The sequence below is a fragment of the Rhinopithecus bieti genome, unplaced genomic scaffold, assembly GCF_001698545.2.
Source record: "Rhinopithecus bieti isolate Rb0 unplaced genomic scaffold, ASM169854v2 scaffold_980, whole genome shotgun sequence".
Classification (NCBI taxonomy): domain Eukaryota; kingdom Metazoa; phylum Chordata; class Mammalia; order Primates; family Cercopithecidae; genus Rhinopithecus; species Rhinopithecus bieti.
Genome location: NW_016803338.1, coordinates 363,207 through 387,807, shown reverse-complemented (window position 1 = coordinate 387,807; position 24,601 = coordinate 363,207). Strand labels below are relative to the sequence as shown.

The 24,601-nt window shown below is 42.2% G+C and overlaps 3 protein-coding genes across 19 annotated transcripts in view; 2 read left to right on the top strand and 1 right to left on the bottom strand.

Moving 5' to 3' along the window:
• Positions 1-15,608, top strand: part of CASP8 (caspase 8) — a 60,135-nt gene extending 44,527 nt beyond the window's left edge. For 5 of the 6 annotated variants that reach the window (XM_017875717.1, XM_017875698.1, XM_017875690.1 and 2 more), the window contains 7 exons: positions 1,692-1,797; positions 2,913-3,051; positions 3,173-3,217; positions 5,164-5,228; positions 7,094-7,235; positions 13,389-13,890; positions 15,035-15,608. In XM_017875717.1, coding sequence (XP_017731206.1) covers positions 1,692-1,797; positions 2,913-3,051; positions 3,173-3,217; positions 5,164-5,228; positions 7,094-7,235; positions 13,389-13,890; positions 15,035-15,179 — 1,144 coding nt within the window. In that variant the 3' untranslated portion in view covers positions 15,180-15,608. The remainder of the gene's footprint in view (positions 1-1,691; positions 1,798-2,912; positions 3,052-3,172; positions 3,218-5,163; positions 5,229-7,093; positions 7,236-13,388; positions 13,891-15,034) is intronic. The other variant, XM_017875726.1, reaches the window with a different exon arrangement.
• Positions 7,329-9,309, top strand: LOC108532088 (40S ribosomal protein S10-like). The gene is made up of 2 exons (XM_017875856.1): positions 7,329-7,371; positions 8,721-9,309. Exons 1-2 carry the CDS (start codon positions 7,344-7,346, stop codon positions 9,245-9,247), a joined length of 555 nt encoding a protein of 184 aa, XP_017731345.1. The 5' UTR covers positions 7,329-7,343; the 3' UTR covers positions 9,248-9,309.
• Positions 8,949-24,601, bottom strand: part of FLACC1 (flagellum associated containing coiled-coil domains 1) — a 92,574-nt gene continuing 76,921 nt past the window's right edge. For 9 of the 12 annotated variants that reach the window (XM_017875781.1, XM_017875757.1, XM_017875746.1 and 6 more), the window contains 5 exons: positions 22,016-22,078; positions 18,265-18,354; positions 18,027-18,136; positions 16,618-17,351; positions 8,949-9,294 (listed from right to left, as the gene is read on the bottom strand). In XM_017875781.1, the coding sequence (XP_017731270.1) occupies positions 17,225-17,351; positions 18,027-18,136; positions 18,265-18,354; positions 22,016-22,078 (390 nt within the window). In that variant the 3' untranslated portion in view covers positions 8,949-9,294; positions 16,618-17,224. Of the gene's footprint in view, positions 9,295-16,617; positions 17,352-17,966; positions 18,137-18,264; positions 18,355-18,381; positions 18,429-22,015; positions 22,079-24,601 lie in introns of those variants that run through there. The other 3 variants (XM_017875817.1, XM_017875825.1, XM_017875835.1) reach the window with 2 other exon arrangements.

The following is a 24,601-nucleotide window of genomic DNA, read 5'->3' as shown; positions in this document are numbered from 1 at the left end:
ACAAGAAAGCCTGTAGGCTTCAATAATGAGGAAAGCAAAAGGGTAAATACCTCATAATAAAGGCGAAAGAGTCAGAATAGCTTTTTGGATTAGATCCAATTTTGGCCAGACCGAAAGCTTTAGATAAACACTTTTAGGGTAGAGAGTCCACAAGAGGGAGGATAAGGCAGATGGTAATACTGAGTAATTTCTGTTTCTATGCCATTTTTATTTTCAGAATTTTAATTTTCTAATTAAATTTTCAAGTCAACATGTTTTGTATTAAAATTATTTTCCTTTACACCATAGTGTTGAAAGGTTTGCTGACTTCTAAAACATTCCTGTGTTCACCTATTTGGCAAGCATATTCCAAGAGCCTAAATGTGCCAGCCTAAATGTGCCTATCACATAAATGTGATAGGCATAGATTAGGAAATAGTAACACCTATCACTCATTGAACACTTAGTGTGTTGCCAAAGATTGGTTTAAGTGCTTCATATAAACTTATTTGTGTAACCCTTGACACCTTCCTATGATGTGGTTAGGGATAATTATCTTCAGTCTATGGGCGAGGAAAAAATGTGTAACATGTCTGAAGGTAATGCTGCTCAAAGATGGTGGAATCAAGGCTCCAACACCTCCAACACAATAGCCTGGGTCTTCTGCACTCAAACATTGCACCTCACAACCCTCTGGGTTTATGAAAATAAAAAGGGTACAGACCTGGCCATTACGGGACTTGAACAGTTTCTAAACAGACAATTATTTTGTTTTATTTTAGTGTGGTGGCGTGATCACAGCTCACTGCAGCCTCAACCTCCTGGGCTCAAATGATCCTCTCACTCCAGCCTCTGGAGTAGCTGGGACCACAGGTGCATGCCACCACACCCGGCTAATTTTTAAATATTTTTGGTAGAGAGGGGGTCTTGCTATGTTGCCCAGGCTGGTCTCAAACTCCTGGGCTCAAGTGATCCTCCTCCTGCCTTGGCCTCCTAATGTGCTGGAATTAGAGGCGTGAACCACTGCACCAGGCCAACAGACAATTATGTGTGTTATCCTTCTGGGGTTTCTAAGTCATAGTGGAGTGAATGCAGCTTTGTGGATGCCCAGGCAATGCTTGAGCTGATTGTTCGTGGATGGGCATCTGCAGATAGACAAGGGATGGGGTGTAGGGGCATGGCGGAAAGGGGTGAGGGCAGGGCAGCTGGGTGTGTTTGGGGCTTCAGGTCCTTTAGTGTTTGCAGTCTGGTCTGCGATGGCGATGTATTCGAAGACTTTGTATTCCAGAACCAAATGCTTGGCCTTCTTACTGAAGATAATGACTGGGAGAATACTGACTGGTTTTGATGAGGGAAGTCATGAGCCACTGTGCATTTTGAAAAGCAAAATTTCCAAAAGGCAAAGCTTTTTGCTATTGCAACAAAATCTTGATTTTATAGAGAAAAAAAAAAAGAAAGCAAGATTTACTTAACTGAAATAAACTGAAAGAAAAGTTGATAGAACTTTAAATTGTTAAGGGTGGGAAAGTCGGGGAAGAGCCAGCAAACTTCTGTGTCACAACCTCTTTCCAAGGACTCAACTCATAAACCATGCCATTAACTGGCTTCACGTTGAAGGGAGGCCTTTGGAATCAAGCCCACTGTGACTCCATCTATCAAATGGGAAATTATTTGGGGAAAGGTTTCTAAAGTGTCTCCATTTCCCACCACAGGGTCATGCTCTATCAGATTTCAGAAGAGGTGAGCAGATCAGAATTGAGGTCTTTTAAGTTTCTTTTGCAAGAGGAGATCTCCAAATGCAAACTGGATGATGACATGGTAAGACCTGGTATCTTACTGAGATTTAGTCCTGAGACTTGCTTAGCCAGGGGGCATTTCTGAGACCAAGGAGAGGGGGTATTTTGGTAAAAGCAACCTGGATTCTCACTTTTTGACTAGAAGAAGAAAGTTGTCAGCACGAGTGTTACAGATGTGATTCCTCCATACTGAAGTGCTGCTCATGTTAATTACTGGGAGCAAGGCAGAGTCAGGGGCCGGGAGAAGGAGGCTGGTTGTGCAGATGCAGCCCAGCCTGAGACCCAGCAGAGCTGGGAAAGACAGCGGTGAGTCTGAGACGTTTCCTCCACTTCTGCAGTCCCCAAAATGACCTGGGATCTGGAACTCTGTGTGTATATTGTGTTTGTGTGTGGTGTGTCTGTGTTTTGTGTCTCTGTGTGTTGTGTGTCTCTGTGTGTGTTTTGCATGTCTGTGTGTTGTATGTGCATCTCTGTGTCTGTGTGTGCCTTTCTCTGTGTATAGTGTGTATCTGTATTTGTGTGTGATATGTGTATCTCTGGTGTCTCTGTATAAGTGGTATGTGTGTCTGTGTATCTCTGTGTCTGTGTGTGTGTGTTCTCTGTGTGGTATGTGTCTGTGTGTGTGTTGTGTAGTGTGTATTGTATTTATGCCCCATGTGTATATCACTGAGTATAGTCTGTGTGTGTTGTGTGTGTATCTGTATATGTGTGTATGTGCATGTGGTGTCTGTGTATATGTATGTGTCTGTGTGTCTGTATGTACTCAGGTCTGGAGAGGCAATGCTGGGGGTGAGGCCATCCCCAGGGCATCACCATGGTGACCGGGCTGCTCTCTCAGGCTGTTTTACAGTCCTAAAGTAATGCATTCGCAGGAGATTTGAGCACAGGGCCTGGGGACTGGGTGACATCTGACATGGCTTCTCCTTTATCCTCTCATTTCTGTCTTTCTGGGCCAGAAAACATGGAATCGCTTCCCTAGTAGCCTGCTGGCTGTGAGAGACCAGCAGAAGCTGTCAGAAACTTGGGAAGCAAGGGCAGGTCCTTGGTTGGAGAAAGTGGAAGTAAAAAATAAAAAATCTAATCTAAAAACCAGTAGGGCTCAATCCAGATTCCCAACTTTATTTCTCCTCCTCTTAGAACCTGCTGGATATTTTCATAGAGATGGAGAAGAGGGTCATCCTGGGAGAAGGAAAGTTGGACATCCTGAAAAGAGTCTGTGCCCAAGTCAACAAGAGCCTGCTGAAGATAATCAATGACTATGAAGAATTCAGCAGAGGTAGAAACAACCTGACAGCCGGGAATCGGCAAAACCTACTCTAAAATTGAAACTGACAAATCTCTCCACGTCACAGTTGTTTCTAATCAAATATTGTTGGGGGTTTCCTCTTTTAATTCAGAGAGAACAAGGAGCCTTGAAGGAAGTCCTGATGAAGGTTCAAATGGTAATGCTTGGAGATACATTTTCAAGATTTAGTTAATTTACTCTCTGGTACCTGCGTGTGTCCTCCCCACAGCCTTCTACCACATGCACGTCTTAATGTGCCTGCTCTACTTTTTTTTTTTTTTTGAGACAGAGTCTTACTTTGTTGCCCAGGCTGGAGAGCAGTGGCACCATCTTGGTTCACTGCAACCTCCACCTCCTGGGTTCAAGCAATTCTCCTGCCTCAGCCTCCAGAGAAGCTGGAATTACAGGCGCGCACCACCACGCCCAGCTAATTTTGTATTTTTATTAGAGATGGGGTTTCACCATGTTGACCTGGCTGGTCTCAAACTCCTGACCTCGGGTGATCCGCCTGCCTTGGCCTCCCAAAGTGCTGGAATTACAGGCGTGAGCCACCGCGCTCGGCCGCACCTGCTCTCCTAAGACCTGCAGCCCAGGCTGGCAAGTTTGAAACAGGTGCAGAGTGAGTCAGTCATAAGTAATTTAACATCTTTTTTCTATGTGACTTTTTTTTTCTCCTTGATGTGCTGCTCATGTTATGCACCGAGTAGCTGGATTTAAATTATGTTTCATAATTTCCTTGGTTAAGTCACTTCCTCTGTCAACACCTTCTACACTAAACAACTCCTTTCAACTTCCTTTCACTTTTTCTACCTGGGTAAGTGAGGCTGAACCGAGAGAGAGAACTCTCAATGATCTCCTCCGAAATTTTGATTAATCAAATATTCTTTTGTTGTTGTTGTTGTTGTTGTTTTGAGACAGTGTCTCACTTTGTCCCCCGGGCTGGAATGCAGTGGCGCAATCTTGGCTCACCACAGCCTCTACCTCCTGGACTCAAACGATCCTCTTGCCTCAACCCCCTGAGTAGCTGGGACCACAGCACAAGCCACCATGCCTGGCTAATTTTTGTATTCTTGTAGAGATGGGGTTTCGCTATGTTGCCCAGGCTGGTCTTAAACTCCTGAGCTCAAGCCATCTGCCTACCTGGCCCTCCCAAAGTGCTGGGATTATAGGCAATTAATAAAGTATTCTTTCTGATTAGAAAAATTATATGTACTCATTGAAGATGATTTTAAATTCAGATAAATTTTTATAAGTCCAAGAACGCCATCGCTCCATTAATATTGATTATATTTTAATTGTATTTTTACCTTGGCTCTTTGTGGTGTGTGTGTATAAAATACATTTTGGATCATTCAAATGTATTTTAAAGATTAATGTCCACACAGGCTGTCCTTCCCTTTCCTCCCTGCCTGCTGAGCCCAAGGCCTTAAGAATATTTTAAGGAGTAAAGTACTAAATCATTAATTCATCCTGAGCTAGTGGCTTTATTAATGAGTATCTCACAGATACCATAAAAATTCAACCTGGCCATGTGGAGCAATATAAATTATGGCATTTCTTGGTATGCTTTTCTCTTTGGCGAGGAGACAATTTGATCTTATGTTTCCAGAAGCATGTTAATTGCCCTGCTTGCAGAATCTCTCTGGGTTGAAAGGAGATTATATTTATGGCCGTCTGTGAATTTTCATTTCATTTCATTTATTTATGAGAGACAGTCTCACTCTGTCGCCCAGGCTGCAATGCAGTGGTGGTGGGATCTCAGCTCACTGCAACCTCCACCTCCCGAGTTCAAGTGATTCACCTGCCTCAGCCTCCTGAGCAGCTGGGACTACAGGTGCCTACCACCATGCCCGGCTAATTTTTTTGTATTTTTAGTAGAGACAGGGTTTCACCATGTTGGCCAGGCTGGTCTCAAACTCCTGATCTCAAGTTATCTTCCCATCTTGGCCTCCCAAAGTGCTGGGATTACAGGTGTGAGCCACTGTGCCCAGCTTGAATTTTCATCTTAAAAAAGACCTTGTTGTCCTATGTGCTACATATTTCATTACCAGTGTACCTTTCCTGCCATGTCTCATTCTACATGTATCTCTTTGTTATTTGCAGGGGAGGAGTTGTGTGGGCTAATGACAATCTCGGACTCTCCAAGAGAGCAGGATAGTGAATCACAGGTAGATGGAAACCTCCAAATCCTTTTTCTTTTTACATTACAGATTCTAGTTACTTAATTTGTTACCTTTTTTTTTTTTTTTTTAGCTGCCAGATAAACTGATGAGGCAGAAACTTACTGAAAATTTTGAGAACTGTAGAAAAAATTCACACAAAAAAAGTTAAAAATATGACTTAATTTTTAAAATGTGACTCCTTCAGTTTTCTATGCATTCAGATTTTATTTTAAGACCCGAGATGAAGATACTGGAATAGTTGGAGGGTAGAGGGGTTAAGAAGCCTCCTACCAAATCTTCTAGCAGCCGTGCCAGCCTGGATGGGGGAGTGGTTTGGAGAATCTAGCAGGAATGGAAAAAGCAAAGCCTTTTGCTTGACTTAACATTTCAAAAATGCTTCTCCTTTGTGATTAGGTGTAAGCAGCAAACTCTCATAACCTAGCCATCTTTGGGTTTTCATCTCAGTGAACCAGCAGAAACATGTACTTTTTAGGCATCATAACTTCTCTTTATGTAACCAACCATCCACCAAATATATCCCGACTTATTAGCCCATTTGCTCACCCTCATGGTAAGAAGAAGAGGAAATCCTGAATATCTGAAGTAGGCATGGGAGAGCCTGGTGTGGGCTTCTGAGAAAATTACCAGACCTCTTTCATCTGAAAGTCAAGGATTAACCCAAGTAATGTGGTACTTTCTAAGCAATATAGCATGCTGCAAGCATTGTCCCCACTGAACAGCTAAAAACACTGTCTTAGTATCTTAGTAAATCTTAGTATCTTTTTCCTTTTTTAATGTTTTATTGAGACAGGGGTCTTGCTACATTGCCAAGCCAGGTCTCTAACTCCTGGCCTCAAGCAGTTCTCCTGCCTTGGCCTCCCAAAGTCTGGGATTATAGGTGCTAGCCACCATGCCTGGTCAAATCTTAGTGTCTTAATATCTCAGTAAATACACTTAATATGCTTAATAAATACTTAGCACACTTAATAGTAAATAATACAAGCTTAACACATTTGGTACAAACTTAATCAAATAGTTAATATCTTAGAGTTAATATATTAAGATAACAGGTTACTTGCCCAAAGTCATAAGGTGAAGTAGAGGCAGGAACTGGGCTTCCTAGCCTGGAGCCCTTTTCTCTACCTCAAGGGGCTACGTGAACCTCCAACTAAATGCTGAGTATCTCAGCACTGAAACAGCCCTAGGAGAATGAATAGGACACAGGGTCATCCCTGGCAAGTACTGTCAGATACTACAGTTTGGATACCATAATGTACAGTGTAGCCAGGACCTGCCTGACCAGCCCGTCTCTTCCCAGCAGCCACCGTGGTCCTGAGAGCTGGGTTAAGCCATCACCTTTAAAATCCTGGGACCACACTGTGCAATGTATGAATGGGAGACCCTCGGCTGTTAGCCACGAAGCACAGATGAGTTCAGTAGACAGCCAAGAGAATCACAAGGTTATGGCGTGGGGGCAACCAAAGACATTCATTCAGTAACTCTTGATTGCGCTCTCATAAGTTAATACACTGTAGTCCCTGGCACAGATGTTATCGACCTCAAGGAGTTTTCTGTATAGTATGGGAAGCAGAAATGAGAACAAACAATAATACAATATGATGACAACAATATTAACATATGTGCAAAGTGCTCAGGAGGCCCAGGTATTGGGAAACTGACTTTACAATGATGGGGCAGAAGTCTGAGGGGTCCTGTGTGAAGGAAATAGGTAGAAACTAGTTCTTCAAGGAAACGACCCCAAGTTGGGGTGGTGCAATGGAAAGCAAGTCCTCTTACTAGGGAGTTGTTTGTTTACATCTGTAGTGTTTGACCCACAGAGTCAGCTCCTGGGTTGGGTTTTTGTTTTCCAGACTTTGGACAAAGTTTACCAAATGAAAAGCAAACCTCGGGGATACTGTCTGATCATCAACAATTACGATTTTACAAAAGCACGGGAGAAAGTGCCCAAACTTCACAGCATTAGGGACAGGAATGGAACACACTTGGATGCAGGTACAGTAGAACCCAAAAGAGAAAAGTGAAATATTTCTTATGCCTATTTTTTTTTAAATCAAAAGGGAGAGAACAAAAGCTATACCAAAAGGGCCATGTTTCAAGAAAATGGATTTAAACATATTTCCCTGTGGAGGTAAAGAACATTCTTATACATTTGTCAGTTTCCTGCTTTTTAAAAAATTAGTCTTTTAAATAGAAGCAATGTATGTATAAATATGAAATATCAAATCTTACTAAAAGACACAATGAAAAGCAGTAATAAGCTTTGTTTTTAATTCAGCTGACTGCACAGTGCTTCTGTGGAGTGCATTAAGCGATGAAATTGCCGTAGTATCAAACCTCTTATAGAGGCTGCATTTGTACAGGTTGGGCTGCTAAGTGCAGCAGAAATTGTGGCTTCTTAACAGAAACAGCCTTTGCAAGTATTAAATATTAAACTGGTTAGCAGTTCTTTTGCTCAGCCTATTTAAGCTAAGATCAAGAACCTACACGTTAAATGAAAAAACGATTTGTAGTATGTGAATATAAAAGTGACTACAACAACAAAAAATAAAATCATCCATCACCATTGAGATATTAATAATTTTGATTTGATCAAAGAACTTTTGAAAATAGTGTTCATCAGGCATAACATCAATTATTGATTTGTTTTGCAAATGGAGGTAAGTTTAGAAAATTAATGTAGACTGATTATAATCATCAGGACTCTGTAATGGTCCCTAGTAACATTTTTTTTTTGAGATAGAGTCTCACTCTGTTGCCCAGGCTGGAGCCTCCACTTCCCCAGTTCAAGTGATTCTCCTGCCTCAGCCTCCCAAGTAGCTGGGACTACAGGCACACACCACCACACTCGGCTAATTTTTGTATTTTTAGTAGAGATGGGGTTTTGCCATATTGGCCAGGCTGGTCTTGAACTCCTGAACTCAAGTGATCCTCCTGCCTTGGCCTCCCAAAGTGCTAGAATTACAGGTGTGAGCCACTACACCTGGCCCATGTTAACATTTGATTTGTTTATTTAAGCAAATCTAAGCCTTTAAAAAGGCACAGAGATTGGCCAGGCGCGGTGGCTCAAGCCTGTAATCCCAGCACTTTGGGAGGCCGAGACGGGCGGATCACGAGGTCAGGAGATCGAGACCATCCTGGCTAACACGGTGAAACCCCGTCTCTACTAAAAAAAATACAAAAAACTAGCCGGCGAGGTGGCGGGCGCCTGTAGTCCCAGCCACTCGGGAGGCTGAGGCAGGAGAATAGTGTAAACCCAGGAGGCGGAGCTTGCAGTGAGCTGAGGTCTGGCCACTGCACTCCAGCCTGGGCGACAGAGTGAGACTCCGTCTCAAAAAAAAAAAAAAAAAAAGGCACAGAGATTAAGTCCATTGATGACATCATTCATCATTATGTGCTTGGTATTGAAAAAAACATTTCGAGCCCTTGATTTGTATTATTTTAAAATTAAAACATTTCTATTAAAATAACACTTGTGAGCCCCGGCCCCGGACCCTGCAGCTGCCAAGATGTTGATGCCTAAGAAGAACCGGATTGCCATTTACGAACTCCTTTTTAAGGAGGGAGTCATGGTGGCCAAGAAGGATGTCCACATGCCTAAGCACCCGGAGCTGGCAGACAAGAATGTGCCCAACCTTCATGTCATGAAGGCCATGCAGTCTCTCAAGTCCCGAGGCTACGTGAAGGAACAGTTTGCCTGGAGACATTTCTACTGGTACCTTACCAATGAGGGTATCCAGTATCTCCGTGATTACCTTCATCTGCCCCCGGAGATTGTGCCTGCCACCCTACGCCGTAGCCGTCCAGAGACTGGCAGGCCTCGGCCTAAAGGTCTGGAGGGTGAGCGACCTGCGAGACTCACAAGAGGGGAAGCTGACAGAGATACCTACAGACGGAGTGCTGTGCCACCTGGTGCCGACAAGAAAGCCGAGGCTGGGGCTGGGTCAGCAACCGAATTCCAGTTTAGAGGCGGATTTGCTCGTGGACGTGGTCAGCCATCTCAGTAAAATTGAAGAGTATTATTTTGCATTGAATAAATTTACCGCCAAAAAACCTTAAAAAAAAAAAATAACACTTGCTTCTATTTCTGGCAGTTCATTTTCTTATAACTGGCCCATGATTGACTAGTCTCTGGTAGGCATTCGAGTCTGTGTGTCCTGCTTTTTCTGTTCCTGTTCTTATGTTTTATGCTAAATGAGTAAAAGTAGGAGACCCCGCTGCAGAAGTCATTTCTCCTGAGAGACTCCCTTCTGTCCTGCTTCAGTGCCTTGAGACTCGCTTTACAGTCATTTTTTAAATCAACATTCCACATTTCCAAAGGATCAGAACTTTTTCACAGAACCAACACACTGTATTAGTCTTGCCAAAGTGCTTCCAAATCAACAATTCCATTTCAGTTTTTGTTTGTTCTATTCCTAATGCTAGACTGACTTTTTTTGTTTTAGACAGAGTCTCACTCTATTGCCCAGGCTGGAGTACAATACCATGATCTTGGCTCACCACAACCTCTGCCTCCCAGGTTCAAGCAATTCTCCTGCCTCAGTCTGCCAAGTAGCTGGCATTATAGGCATGGGCCGCCACACCCACACCCAGTTAATTGTATTCAGTAGAGATGGGTTTTACCATGTTGGTCAGGCTGGTCTCGAACTCCTGACCTCAGGTGATCCACTCGCCTCGGCCTCCCAAAGTGCTGGGATTATAAGTGTGAGCCACTGCACCTGGCTGAGACTGTCTTTTGACTGATGGCTTATGTTTAGCTCTGATGTGCTGACAGGGACAAAATGCTGGAGAAGGAATAAAAAAGGAATAATCCAACAAGGATCAAGAGAACAGGAATGGAGACAATAGCTAATGAAAGGTTTCCAACAATTTGGGGGAGTTGAAACAAAAGAGTAGAGGTAATCGACTTAACAGAGAAAGCTACAACCTAACTGATTACAGAGGGGAACACAGAAAAGAGGCAAGCCTATTTACCCCACAGAATCCTGGAAAAATTCAGCAATTGGAGGTACAAAGTGTAGGTGAGGCAATGAGCAGAAAACAGGAAGATTCTTTAAAGCCTATACAATCTTCAGATTCATACCTCCCTCTCATAGAGGCAGCAGCTATTCTTATTCTACCATCATAAGGAACAGGAAGTTTATTTTCTCATAAAATTGAACCAGAGAAACTCTACACTTGGGTGTACCAGGCCCAGCAAAGGAAGCAATGAAGCATTTTACTGAACACAGAGAGACTGAAGAAAACCTACTGGTGGCGTGGAGTCAGATCTCTAAACCAACTTGGTTCCAAGAACACTGGCAGCAGATACAGTTTTACCTCTGGAGCAGCTGAAAGCTCTAGCTAAAATGCATATAGAGATAATGACATCTGGAGGTTTCCTAATGCAATGATCAGGTCTCCAACCATCATCTTGCTATGAAGTCCATCAGTGAACAAACCACATCCACAAACAGAGCTTTCAGTTGACTTTCTAATGGACTAATTAGTCAATTTATGAATGGACAACCAAAGGTCAGCAGGCGTTTGAAGAAAGCCTCTAATACAAAAGAGAGGCAGCTGGGTGCGGTGGCTCACGCCTGTAATGCCAGCACTTTGGGAGCCCGAGGCAGGCGAATCACCTTAGGTCAGGAGTTCAAGACCAGCCTGACCAACATGGTGAAACCCCATCTCTACTAAAAATACAAAAATTAGCCGGGTGTGATGGCAGGTGCCTGTAATCCCAGCTACTACAGAGGCTGAGGCAAAAGAATTGCTTGAACCTGGGAGGCGGAGGTTGCAGTGAGCCGAGATCGCACCACTGCACTCCAGCCTGGGTGACAGAGCAAGACTGTGTCTCAAATAAATAAATAAATAAATAAATAAATAAAAGGCAATGCAAACAACAAGAAAAACATGAAACAGAATATGAATGAAACAAAGACAATGTTGAGAAAAAAGCAAGCTTTTTTTATTGCTTAATATTGGTATTTAATGTTCTTAGAGAGTTAAATTTCCATAAAATAACAAGATGTTATGAAACAGGGACAGAACAAGAAAGACCCCTTGAAACTTAAAAATATGAGCACCAAAATGAAAAATTCAATAAAGTAGAAGACAAAGTCTCAGAAAGTAGGATAAAAGACAAAATAGAAAATAGGAGCAAAAGACAAGAAAATTTGAAGCTGAATCAAGGATGTCCAATTTTTGACAATAAGAGTTCCAGAAAGAAAGGACAGAGAAAGAGGAAATGGAACTTTCCAAGAACGAAATGACACAATCTCCAGATTGAAAGGGTATAATGGATTAAGAATTACTTCCAAACATATCATACCCTAGATGCTTCTGGAAAGAGAAAAATAAGCCAAATATGTAAAGTATCGGGAATGAAAAGGTCTTCTCTCTAGCAACACTGAAAGCTAAGATTATGAAGAAAGGCGTTCAGAATTCTGAGGAAAAATGCTTTTGGAAATAGAACTCTATGAAGCAAAGACTCATACAAGGGCTCAAAAAATGTACTCCTCGTGGTTATGCTCCAGCAAAGGAAACTAATAAGAAAGAGGAAGTCATTGATGGAGGAAACAGGGAATCTACTATGGAAGAGACAGAGAGATGTCCCAGAAGAAGATAAATTCATCTGGCCTACAGAACAGCCAGTTGGTATTACAGCAGAAGGATGCAGTGCTCTGGATGGAAAGTTTTCCAGGAAGAAATAAAAATGAGTCAGACAAGTAGCCTGAAAATGTTGAAAGATTTTGGCCAGATCCATTAGAGCACTTGGAGAAGAAAATAGTGTTAAGCATATAGGAAACAAAGCAGATGAAAAAATAATACAATTACTAATTCCAAGAAAGGCAAAAAGGTTAATAAGGAAACATAATGAAAGAACATTATGTTTACATAGTCTTAATAATAGAAATATTACTATGGGCCGGAGGTGGTGGCTCATGCCTACAATCACAGCACTTTGGGAGGCCATGGTGGGTGGTCACTTGAGGCTAGGAGTTCGTGACCAGCCTGGCCAACACGGTGAAACCCTGTCTCTACTAAAAATACAAAAATTAGCTGGGTATGGTGGTGCGTGCCTGTAGTCCCACCTACTCGGGAGGCTGAGGCAGGAGAATTGCTTGAACCTGGGAGGCAGAAGTTGCAGTGAGCTGAGATTGTGCCACTGGACTCTAGCCTGGGTGACAGAGTGAGACCTTTTCTAAAAAAAAGAAAAAATTAAAAAAATAAAAATATTACTGTGGATTCAACCAAAATTGTAAATAATTGTGTAAGAGCACCAAATGCTTATTCTCCATAATAAGAACTCAATGTGAAAGTCTAAAATTTATAAATGAGTAATTAGCAGTGTACCCAAATTCATTACAAAATGGAGGTTAATGTGAAAAAACAGTGGTTAAAAACTGAAAGTGGTTGCCTTCATGGAATGTGACTAGGTAATAGGGAAGGATAGAGAGGGGATAACCTGTTGTAAAAGGTCTTTTAGTTCTATTTTATTAATGCATGTATTTTATTTTGCTAAACATAAATAATTTTGAGAAGGTTTAGGATAAAATAAGTTGGATCTTCTATTAAAAAATTGTTTCGTTTTTTCTGATTATGTAAATAATATAGTCATTTTAAAATTGGTTCAGTAGTAAGCCTAAATGATAACTTACTCATCTTGTAAACTAATTTAGTAGAGAAAACAGACCAACAGTAAGTCTCTGCTTTCTCATTTGCCCCAGGGTTTGAGAATGTTTTAGCTGGTGGCAATAAATATTCGAAGCCTACAGAATCCAGCTACAAACNCTAATGCTATCCCTCCCCACTCCCCCACCCCACAACAGGCCCCGGTGTGCGATGTTCCCCTTCCTGTGTCCAAGTGTTCTCATTGTTCAGTTCCCACCTATGAGTGAGAACATGCAGTGTTTGGTTTTCTGTCCTTGTGATAGTTTGCTGAGAATGATGGTTTCCAGCTTCATCCATGTCCCTACAAAGGACATGAACTCATCCTTTTTTATGGCTGCATAGTATTTCATGGTGTATATGTGCCACATTTTCTTAATCCAGTCTATCATTGATGGACATTTCTTATCTATCAATGTTATACCCACTGTGCTCTCCAGCTCTGGTCTGTGAATTACTGTGGTATAACGTGACTGTTCAAATTTCACTTTTCAGAGGCTTTGACCGCGACCTTTGAAGAGCTTCATTTTGAGATCAAGCACCACAATGACTGCACAGTAGAGAAAATCTATAAGATTTTGAAAACCTACCAACTCATGGACCACAGTAACAAGGATTGCTTCATCTGCTGTATCCTCTCCCATGGAGACAAGGGCATCATCTATGGCACTGATGGACAGGAGGCCCCCATCTATGAGCTGACATCTCAGTTCACTGGTTTGAAGTGCCCTTCCCTTGCTGGAAAACCCAAAGTGTTTTTTATTCAGGCTTGTCAGGGGGATAACTACCAGAAAGGTATTCCTGTTGAGACTGATTCAGAGGAGCAACCCTATTTGGAAATGGATTTATCATCACCTCAAACGAGATATATCCCTGATGAGGCTGACTTTCTGCTGGGGATGGCCACTGTGAATAACTGTGTTTCCTACCGAAACCCTGCAGAGGGAACCTGGTACATCCAGTCACTTTGCCAGAGCCTGAGAGAACGATGTCCTCGGTAAGTTTTGCCTACTCAGCCCACCTCACTGTTACACTACCTTCCCCTCCTACTCCATCACCACTACTATCTACTCACATTCAGAGACTATTAGAAAGTGATATGTGGTTTAGATGACATCAACAGGTCAGAGAACTGTGCAAGGGTAATGGTTTCCATTCATCTCTAGATGTCTAGCTGTGGATCACATAGCTGCACTTCCCAGGTCAGTTACAAAGTGGGAGAGTGGCAAGTGTTAACATCCTTAGTTTATAGATGGAAAAGCTGAGATGTTTTATTCCTTTATTCAGCACCTCAAAGGACAATCAGGGTGTCACAGAGCAGGAAAGACTGGTAAAGTCATATAGTCCAGCTCTCTGTCTTTAGGCCAAAACATGACTGAGCCAATTCAACTAGTTTTGGAAATCTTCCAAAGAAGGCAGTAACCCAATTCAATGTTTAACATCCTCCAACTCTGTCAAAAGTTCTATAAGAGCAAACCATCCTTAAAACCTCTTGGTGCATTGTGGGAAATAAACAGCAGGTTCCTTTTAGCCCTGTATTTCATGTTTTGAGTATATGAAGAGTGAGAATTTCCCACAACTTAGATCATGAATCTAACTTAGATTTTGTAACTTAGATCTTGAATCCTGCAAGGTTTCCAGGGCTAGCTCCGAGGTAGAAGAAGAGGTTGCCTAACAAAAACGCTAAGAGATCTTGGTGAGAAGAAGGTAGGAGTAGCTGCAGGAGACATTGTACTTTCACTTGCCTTAAGTTTAATTGCATCAAAGATGAATCCACAGATGCAATGTCAATTTGAGGCAGAGAGTATTGGGGGGGCATTGAAGCAACTGTGGGAGCCAAGTAACATGGAGAAGAGTGAGATACGCACAGGTCAGGAGAGAAAGAAGTCAACTCTAATATTGACACTGAGGTTTCTGATGGTCAAAAGAGTTCCTGAATAAACCAAAAGTAAGTTATTAAGCTCTGAGACAACGCATTTACCAGGAAAGTTGGGGTAGGTCTTGGTTTAGCAACTTATTGTTTCAAATGACTGATATTTTGAGAGAAAGAACTACAGAACTATCTCTGAGCACAGCAGAGGAGACAGTTCATCAGTTGCTTTCCCCCACAGATAGTCACAATGTTATGTGATGTCTTTCAGAGGCGATGATATTCTCACCATCCTGACTGAAGTGAACTATGAAGTAAGCAACAAGGATGACAAAAAAAACATGGGGAAACAGATGCCACAGCCAACTTTCACACTAAGAAAAAAACTTGTCTTCCCTTCTGATAGTGCTATTTAGATATATAACACTATGTTTATTTACTAATTTTCTAATTCGTTAATTTATTAGCTATTTTGCACTTTTTTGTAAGAGCTAAAGTTAATAGGATATTAACAACAATAACACTGTCTCCTTTCTGTTATGCCTAGGGCTTTGGGAATGTTTTTACCTGGTGGCAATAAATACCAGATGCCTGCAAAATCCAGCTATGAATATAGCTATGAATATAGCTGGATTTTGATTCAAATTATTATCAACATTAAGCCCACTGTTAATATTCTATTAACTTTAATTCTTTCTTGAAGTCAAATTCGACACTACCACATCAAAAAATTTAGAAAATAGCCACCTATGGTGGCTCATGTCTATAATCCCAGCACTTTGGGAGGTTGAAGTGGGGGGATTACTTGAACCCAAGAGGTCAAGGCTGCAGTGAGCCATATTCACACCACTGCACTCCAGCCTGGGCGACAGAGTGAGACCCCCATCTCGAAAAAAAATTTTATTTTTTTTGAGACGGAGTCTCGCTCTGTCGCCCAGGCTGGAGTGCAGTGGCGCGATCTCAGTTCACTGCAACCTCTGCCTCCTGGGTTCACGCCATTCTCCTGCCTCAGCCTCCCGAGTAGCTGGGACTACAGGCGCCCACCACCACGCCTGGCTAATTTTTTGTATTTTTCAGTAGAGACGGGGTTTCACCATGTTAGCTAGGATGGTCTCGATCTCCTGACCTCATGATCTGCCTGCCTTGGCCTCCCAAAGTGCTGGGATTACAGATGTGAGCCACCATGCCCAGCCAAAATTTTTTTTTAAATAAAACAAAATTTTGTTGAAATCTTTTAAAAATTCAAATTATTTTACAAATTTTACATAATTTATCCCCAAACTTGCTTTTGCCTTTTATTGCTTTCATGATGTATATATGCTTGGCTAACTATATTTGCTTTTGCTAACAATGCTGTAGGGTCTTTTATGCATTTGCATTTGCTCTTTCATCTCTGCTTGGATTATTTTAAATAGTTAGGAATTAAGTTATCTTTAAAATTTAAGTATCTTTTTTCAAAAATATTTTTTAATAGAATAAAGTATAATTTGATCTTATTGCTCCTTGGAGATTTTTTTGTGTTTGATTTTGGTTTCTGCCAATGACATCTCACAGGTGGAAAACATCTGGACCACAGACATGTTCTACTTGAGTCTCCCATGATTGACACACACAGTTGTATTTTAAAATTTGTTGTCAACGTTTAAAATTAGGAGATATCACATAAAAACCAGGATACCTTCTTTGAAAAAAATCATAATATCTGACAATATTGACCTCATGCTTTTGCATGGCAAAGGTCTGAGCAGCACCTTCTTCAGATGGGACAGTGCTCTGCAGGTCATTCTCCTCCACCGGTTGTGCCCCAGCCCTGCCCAAGCCCCTCTACTGAGGCTGCTGTCAGTTGTCACTTACCACTGTGCTTATGCAATTGTTTTCCTTGTGTGTAGCCCACTTCACTTATTGATGTTGCCTGCCCTGTGGGTGTCTGAATTCTGGTGATGGTCCAGAGAAGGTGGTAAGAATCATCAGAAACCCTTCCTAAGTCATAGGTTAGGGAACATGATTGAGAGGTAGGGAAGCAGGGGGCATGGGTATGAGAGAAAAAGGTTTTAGAATAAAATCAACACATCATCTTTTTTTGCTACCTAAATGCCCCAGGGAACAAAGGTACACCCCCCCCCGCAAAATATAGTAAAAGTTCAATAGGAAGAAGGCCTTCAAATCTATTTCTTTCCTATGAAATACATAAAGGTGGAAGAAAAATAGTACAAAACTCAGAGAAAGCTCAGCTCCCAGTACGGAGAGCATCATTTTTCAATGAAGCGTCCATGATAAGCTGTGAAATTCAGATGAGAATTCAAACATTTTCAGCCACTCAGAAGAGAGCAAAAATAGAGTCAGAGCAACCCAAGAACTAAACTCATTATACACATGTTCTTAAGAAAACCCTCCCAGGAGTTTCCTGGGCCTACAGAAATAGTGTGCCGACCATCTTCAACAATGGAGAGCAACTTTATGTTTATGATTCTTGTCTTTTCTTGCTACTATCTTCCACAGTGTCAGAATCATCCTTAGAAACAGTAATAGAGGCCAATCTCCCAGAACATTCTTCATACATTTCTTCATTCTTAGAAATTATCTTTTGCCTGTAAAAAGAAAGGAAAGATGTATCAATGTCAACTCAAAAGCTAGAAAGGGTATAGGATATTTGGGGTGTGGGGAGAGCAGTGTGCCTTTGTTCCTTCACCACAGCCGTCTCTCACTCATTACTTCCAGTGGTTTTGAATTTAGTGAGGTATGGTGTTCAGGTGACTGAAGTCCTGTATGAGGAATTTTCTACTAAATCAATGCAATAAATAACTTTCCTCTGTTAAAGTATTGACCAAAATTTATTTTAATGATTTAAGATGCAGCTTCAGGTAACAGTACACCTTCTGATCCAAAGCTGATTTCCATAGGAACCAGAAGCAGCTGCATGTAATGGTAAGACCATCAGACTCCCAGGGGAGATGGATTTGAAAACCACTCTCAGTCATAGAACTGAGCAAACTCAGAAACTGGGAGATAAATTTCCTGTGTTGTTTTGCACAGAAACAAGGACACAGGTGAATGGGAGAAGCGTAGACACATCTCCACTCCACCTCAAGTGAACTATCTGGCTTTGTGTCGCTGGCCTATAGTGACATACCTCCCTCCCGAAAATGCCTGTGCCTTGACATAACTAGGGAGCACTTGGTCTATCTTCCTAACCCATTCCTCACTCAAACTCCTTCCCACTCCTAAAGAGAACTCAGCCATGTCTTTTTCAGCAGCAGCCGCACTTCAGATGAATGTTCTCTTCCATCAGGATCTGTATGGTGTACTTATACTTTTCTTCAGTTTCAGCACACTTGGTTTGAAGCATTTTCTCCAGATTTCCCACTGTAGCTTTCTGAAAGACAAACATTTTAAAGCCATCTTCCCCAACCCAGAGCCATCCAGGGCAGAGCTATACGGCAGAGCTGGACAGAGACCTGGGTTCTTCCCCCAACCCCCATCCCCACTCCAGCAGGGACTCACCTCTTTTTGGAGTTCCAACTGGGTATAGTAGAGGTTTGCGTTAAGTGACTCTAGGATGAGGGCTTGTGCATGCAATTCTTCCTCCATGACCTGCATAAGAAGAAGTTGTTGCAGGACATCATGCCGATGTCTATTTATTTAGTCTCTTCTCCAGGGCACCTGGACTGTAATGCAAGGGAGCAACTTGAGCTACTTTTGCATCACTCATGGCCACTCACACCCTGTCAGTCCTACCTTCTCTTTGTCTCACTCATGTATATCCTTCTCTTCAGCCTCACCAGAGCTCACATGAATGGTTACAATGACAATCAGTTATTCATTCACTAAGCAAGTCTTTATTAAATACCTACTACTAATTCCAACTATATGACACTCTGGAAAAGGCAAAACTATAGAGATAGAAAAAAGATTAATGGTTTCTAGGGATTTGGAGGGCAAGGGAGGGATGAATAGGTGGGGGAGAGGGCACTTTTAGAGCAGTGAAACTATTCTGTATGACACTGTAATGGTGGCTACATGACATGATATATTAGGCAAAACCCACAGAATGTACAACACAAAGAGCCCTAATGTAAACTATGGACTTTAGTTAATAAGAATGCATCCACAGTGGCTCATCAACTGCAACTAATGTGGCACCCCAATGTAAGATACTACTAATAAAGGAAACTAGTTGTGGGGTGGGGTGGGGTGGGGTAGTATATGGGAACTCTCTGTACTTTCTGCTCAATTTTTCTGTAAACCTAAAACTGCTCTAAAAAGTAGCTTCTTGAAACAAACACACAAACAAACTTCCACTAAAGAATGAATAGAGGCCTGTGCAAAGGTCCTTAGAATGCAAAATGCTCATAGTGTTTGAGGACCCAAAGGAACACCAATATGGCTGGAATAGAGACAGTAAGGATAGAGGGCCATGGTGAGGAAATACAGGGAAGCCTGGTGGCATCTGAGAGGACAAGGTAACCTAAGAACAATGGGGACCCATTGAAGGGCGTTAAGCAGAGAAGTGAATGCACGTATCTCACTTGCTTATATTATGCTCCAGGGGATGGACTGGAGGGGCAAGAGGGAAAGCAACGGAACTAAGGAGGAGAATACTACAGTCGTGCAGCTGAGAAATAATGGACTAGGGTAAGGTGACAACAGAGTTGGAGGGACGTGGATGAATGTGGAATATGTTATAGAGGATTGGCTGAGGCTGCTGGGTTGAATTTGGGAGAGTGAAAGGAAAGAAGAAATCAAGGATGACTTCAGGTCTAGGCTTAGAACAGCTGAGTGAGTTGACAATTCGGGGGCTAAATCTCTGGTGGATAATTGAGAGTGTGGAGCTGGGCATGTTAATTTTGAGGTGCCTGTATGTCACTTATGCTGAAATGTCAAATGGGCAGTTGGATGTACAAGCCTGGAGCTCAGGAGAGAGGCAAAGCTGGAGGTATCAACCCAAGTTATCAGCACAGAGATGGCTTTTACATCTGTGTGAACAGATGAGCTCTCCAAAGGAAAAATGGGAGATAAAGAAGAGAAGTGGGGCCTGGGAACCAGCCTCAAAATACTCCAGGACTTAGAAATTAGGTGGGAGGCCGGGCGCGGTGGCTCAAGCCTGTAATCCCAGCACTTTGGGAGGCCGAGACGGGCGGATCATGAGGTCAGGAGATCGAGACCATCCTGGCTAACACGGTGAAACCCCGTCTCTACTAAAAAATACAAAAAACTAGCCGGGCGAGGTGGCGGGCTTCTGTAGTCCCAGCTACTTGGGAGGCTGAGGCAGGAGAATGGCGGGAACCCGGGAGGCGGAGCTTGCAGTGAGCTGAGATCCGGCCACTGCACTCCAGCCTGGGTGACAGAGCAAGACTCCGTCTCAAAAACAAAAAAAAAAAAAAAAAAAAAAAAAAAAAAAAAAAAAAAAAAAAGAAATTAGGTGGGAGAACAATGAGGTGCCATTGAAGGGTTTTAAGCAGAGTTCTAGTTCTAGTAAAGAAGATTGAGAAGGCGTGACCAATGAGGTGAAGGAAATGCCAGAAGCCCATGAAAGCTAAGAGAGGTGAATGTTGCAAGGAGAGAGTGATCAATTGAACCTGATACTGCTCATGTCAAGTGAGGTGAAGCATTCTTTGGATTTGGAAACTCAGAAGTTACTTGTGATTTTAACAAGAGCAGTTTCCATGGCTGGGATGGGAGCAGAAGTCAGGTTGAGGTGTAAATGGGAGATGACCCTTCTAACAGGTTCTGCCTCCCATCATTTTGACTCTTCAGATTCTCCTTCACATTGCTGCCACAGTTGTTTTCCCAAATAATACTCTCCTCCTCAAAAATCTCCAGTGGCATCCCATTTGGAGAAAAGCAAGTGTTGGGGCAGGGAGCGGAGCCCTTAAATAGGGTGGCATCTAAGAAGGTGGCATTTGAATAAAGACCAGGATGAGGAAAGGAAGGAAGTCATATGGATATCTGGGAAAGAGCTTTTCAGGAATAGAGAATATCAAAGCCCCCAAGGTAGGAGCATCCTGGCCTGTTAATTAAACAGCAAGGAGGCAAGTGCCTCTGGGGTGGAGTGATGGAGGGAAGAAATAGAAAGAGACGCGGTTAGAGGAAGGAACCACCAGCAAGGAGCAGGTAGAACAATCCCCAGAGCCAATACAGGGCTGGAAACAGTTCATGGTCCCACCAGGCAGAGTAGAAAATCCTTCTCATACAGAGGGTGTGGTGTCGAGTACTCAGAGGGTATTACCTCAACAGTGGGGGAAAGTTAGTTCCACACTAAAGACTGCTTTAGTTCTGCCCAACAAAGCTTAAAAAGCAAGGCTCAAAAGGATCAAACTGTTTCCAAGCAACTTAACTACATCCCAGGGCAAAGCTCAAGATTATCTAAAGGAATATAAAAATATTCAGCACCTAACAAGGTAAATAGCACAATGGCTGACATCCAAGCCAAACTTACCAGGTATGCAAACAAGGAAGTATGACCATAAATGAGGAGAAAAATCAATGAAGAGAAACAGACCCAGACATGACACAAATGACAGAATTAGTAGACAAGCTCATTAAAATAGTTATTATAATACACTGGGTATATCTTCCTCCAAAACCCATTTCTTGAACTTGTAGGACACCACAGTCTGTTTACCTTTCAATGATGCTGAAGCCCTGCCTGGGATCTAAGATAGAATTCATTTATAATGCCTTTATAATGACTAATATTTTCTCAAACATGTCCATTCTGGATCCAAGTCAAATTCTCAGTGATGGAAGAATCACACATCATCTTGTGGATTTGAACAGCTCCTCTTCAGTTGTCTCCCACAGATTTCCATAATTTGTCCCAGAATAGAGTCCCTGAGGAAGTCATCGTGTGTGAGGTACACTCAGAGTTTAAGGAGGGGCTTGGTGACAGAGTTCCAAAGGAGACAGTTTTATACTTTTCAGAGCTCAAAGGGAAGAACTTGGTGTTTTATAACTGAAAGATCATTTGTGGTTTGAACCTTGCTAGAAATGAAAGTCATTCAACATTGAAGATCACATAGTATATTGCTGATCTATTTGTTCAAATAAGACTTTAAAAAGATGCACTGGCTTTATTTTACAGATAATTTCAAAAATTCTTTTTAACTTACTGAATCTAGTAAACTCAGCTTAAGGTCTTCCATTTCTTATTGGTTTTGGAGAAATTACCATCGATTCCATTATACTGACAGCCTGTTATTTTACTGGTGTATTTGTAATATACCAAGTCCACAGGAAAGGAAGAAAAGCTTACCTTTTTGTTTTTTCTCAGCTCTTCTAATTGCAAGGTATCACTTTGATGTTGTTTCAAGAGCTCCTAAATACAATTTTATTAGGAAAAGGTTAGCACTGTGGTTCTGGCACATCTTCTAGGGAGTTAAGAAAGCCAGGCTAGGATTCAGGAATATAATATTCACCAAAGCTTAGACACTACTATAATGAAGCACACATTATAAACTAGTGACATGACATGTTGAAGTTAACGAAAATCTTAAGTTCAACCTTATCACACTGACAAATATTAAAAGAAATTATATTTTCATCAAAAGCTTTTGTTAAGTCAGTGTATAGATTCGATACTCTTAAGAATTAATCTCTCCACAGATTGATATTTATATTCAATGAAATCCCAGTCAAAGTATCAGCAAGTTTCCTTGATAAGCTAATTCTAAATTGACAAGCTAGTTCTAACATTTATGTAAAAATACAAAGAATGTAGAAAGGCAAAATAATCTTGAAAAACAATAGCAAAGCTAGATAACCTTTGCTACCCGATTTCAAACCTCAGTAGTCAAGACAATGTGTTGTTAACCTAAGTACAGAAAAATACTCAAACAGAATGGAGAGTCCTATACCCCCAAATACAACAAAGACACTGTATTAATCTGATCTCACATTTCTATGAAGAACTACCTGAGAGATTGGGTAATTTATAAAGAAAAGAGGTTTAGGGCAGAGGTTCCAAGATGGTCAAACAGGAACAGCTCCAGTCTACAGCTCCCAGCATGAGTGACGCAGAAGACGGGGGATTTCTGCATTTCCAACTGAGGTACCGGGTTCATCTCACTGGGGCTTGTTGGACAGTGGGTGCAGGACAGTGGGTGCAGCCCATGGACTGGGAACCGAAGCAGGGCCAGGCATCACCTCACCTGGGAAGCGCAAGGGGTCAGGGAATTCCCTTTCCTAGTCAAGGGAAGCTGTGACAGACAGCACCTGGAAAATAGGGTCACTCTCACCTTAATACTGCACTTTTCCAATGGTCTTAGCAAACAGCACACCAGGAGATTATATCCCGCACCTGGCTGGGAGGGTCCCATGCCCACGGAGCCTTGCTCACTGCTAGCACAGCAGTCTGAGATCGAGCTGCAAGGTGGCAGTGAGGCTGGGGGAGGGGTGCCCACCATTGCTGAGGCTTGTGTAGGTAAACAAAGCAGTTGGGAAGCTTGAACTAGGTGGAGCCCACCGGAGCTCAAGGAGGTCTGCATGCCTCTGTAGACTCTACCTCTGGGGGCAGGGCATAGCTGAACAAAAGGCAGTAGAAACTTCTGCACACTTAAATGTCCCTGTCTGACAGCTTTGAAGAGAGTAGTGGTTCTCCCAGCATGGAATTTTGAGATCTGAGAACGGACAGACTGCCTCCTCAAGTGGGTCCCTGACCCCCAAGTAGCCTAACTGGGAGGCACCTCCCAGTAGGGGCTGACTGACACCTCATTCAGCCAGCTGCCTCTCTGAGACAAAGCTTCTAGAGGAACTGTCAGGCAGCAACATTTGCCATTCTGCAATATCTGTGGTTCTACAGCCTCTGCTGGTGATACCCAGGCAAACAGGGTCTGGAGTGGACCTCCAGCAAACTCCAACAGACCTTCAGCAGAGGGTCCTGACTGTTAGAAGGAAAACTAACAAACAGAAAGGACATCCACACCAAAACCTTATCTTTACATCACCATCATCAAAGACCAAAGGTAGATAAAACCACAAAGATGGGGAGAAACCAGAGCAGAAAAGCTGAAAATTCTAAAATCAGAGCACCTCTTCTCCTCCAAAGGAATGCAGCTCCTTGCCAGCAACAGAACAAAGCTGGATGGAGAATGACTTTGATGAGTTGAGAGAAGAAGGCTTCAGATGATCACTAATAACAAACTTCTACGAACTAAAGGAGGATGTTCAAACCCATCGCAAACAAGCTAAAAACCTTGAAAAAAGATTGAAAGAATGGCTAACTAGTATAAACAGTGGAGAGAAGACCTTAAATGACCTGATGGAGATGAAAACCATGGCATGAGAACTACATAATGCATGCACAAGCTTCATTAGCTGATTTGATCAACTGGAAGAAAGGGTATCAGTGATTGAAGATCAAATGAATGAAAGGAAGTGAGAAGAGAAGTTTAGAGAGAAAAGAGTAAAAAGAAATGAACAAAGCCTCCAAGAAATATGGGACTAGGTGAAAAGACCAAATCTGCATCTGATTGGTGTACCTGAAAGTGATGAGGAGAATGGAACCAAGCTGGAAAATACTCTTCAGGATATTATCCAGGAGAACTTTCCCAACCTAGCAAGGCAGGCCAACATTCAAATTCAGGAAATACAGAGTACACCACAAAGATACTCCTCGAGAAGAGCAGCTCTAGGACACAAAATTGTCAGATTCACCAAAGTTGGAATGAAGGAAAAAATGTTAAGGGCAGCCAGAGAGAAAGGTCGGGTTACCCACAAAGGGAAGCCCATCAGACTAATGGCGGATCTCTCAGCAGAAACCCTGCAAGCCAGAAGAGAGTGGGTGCCAATATTCAACATTCTTAAAGAAAAGAAATTTCAACCCAGAATTTCATATCCAGCC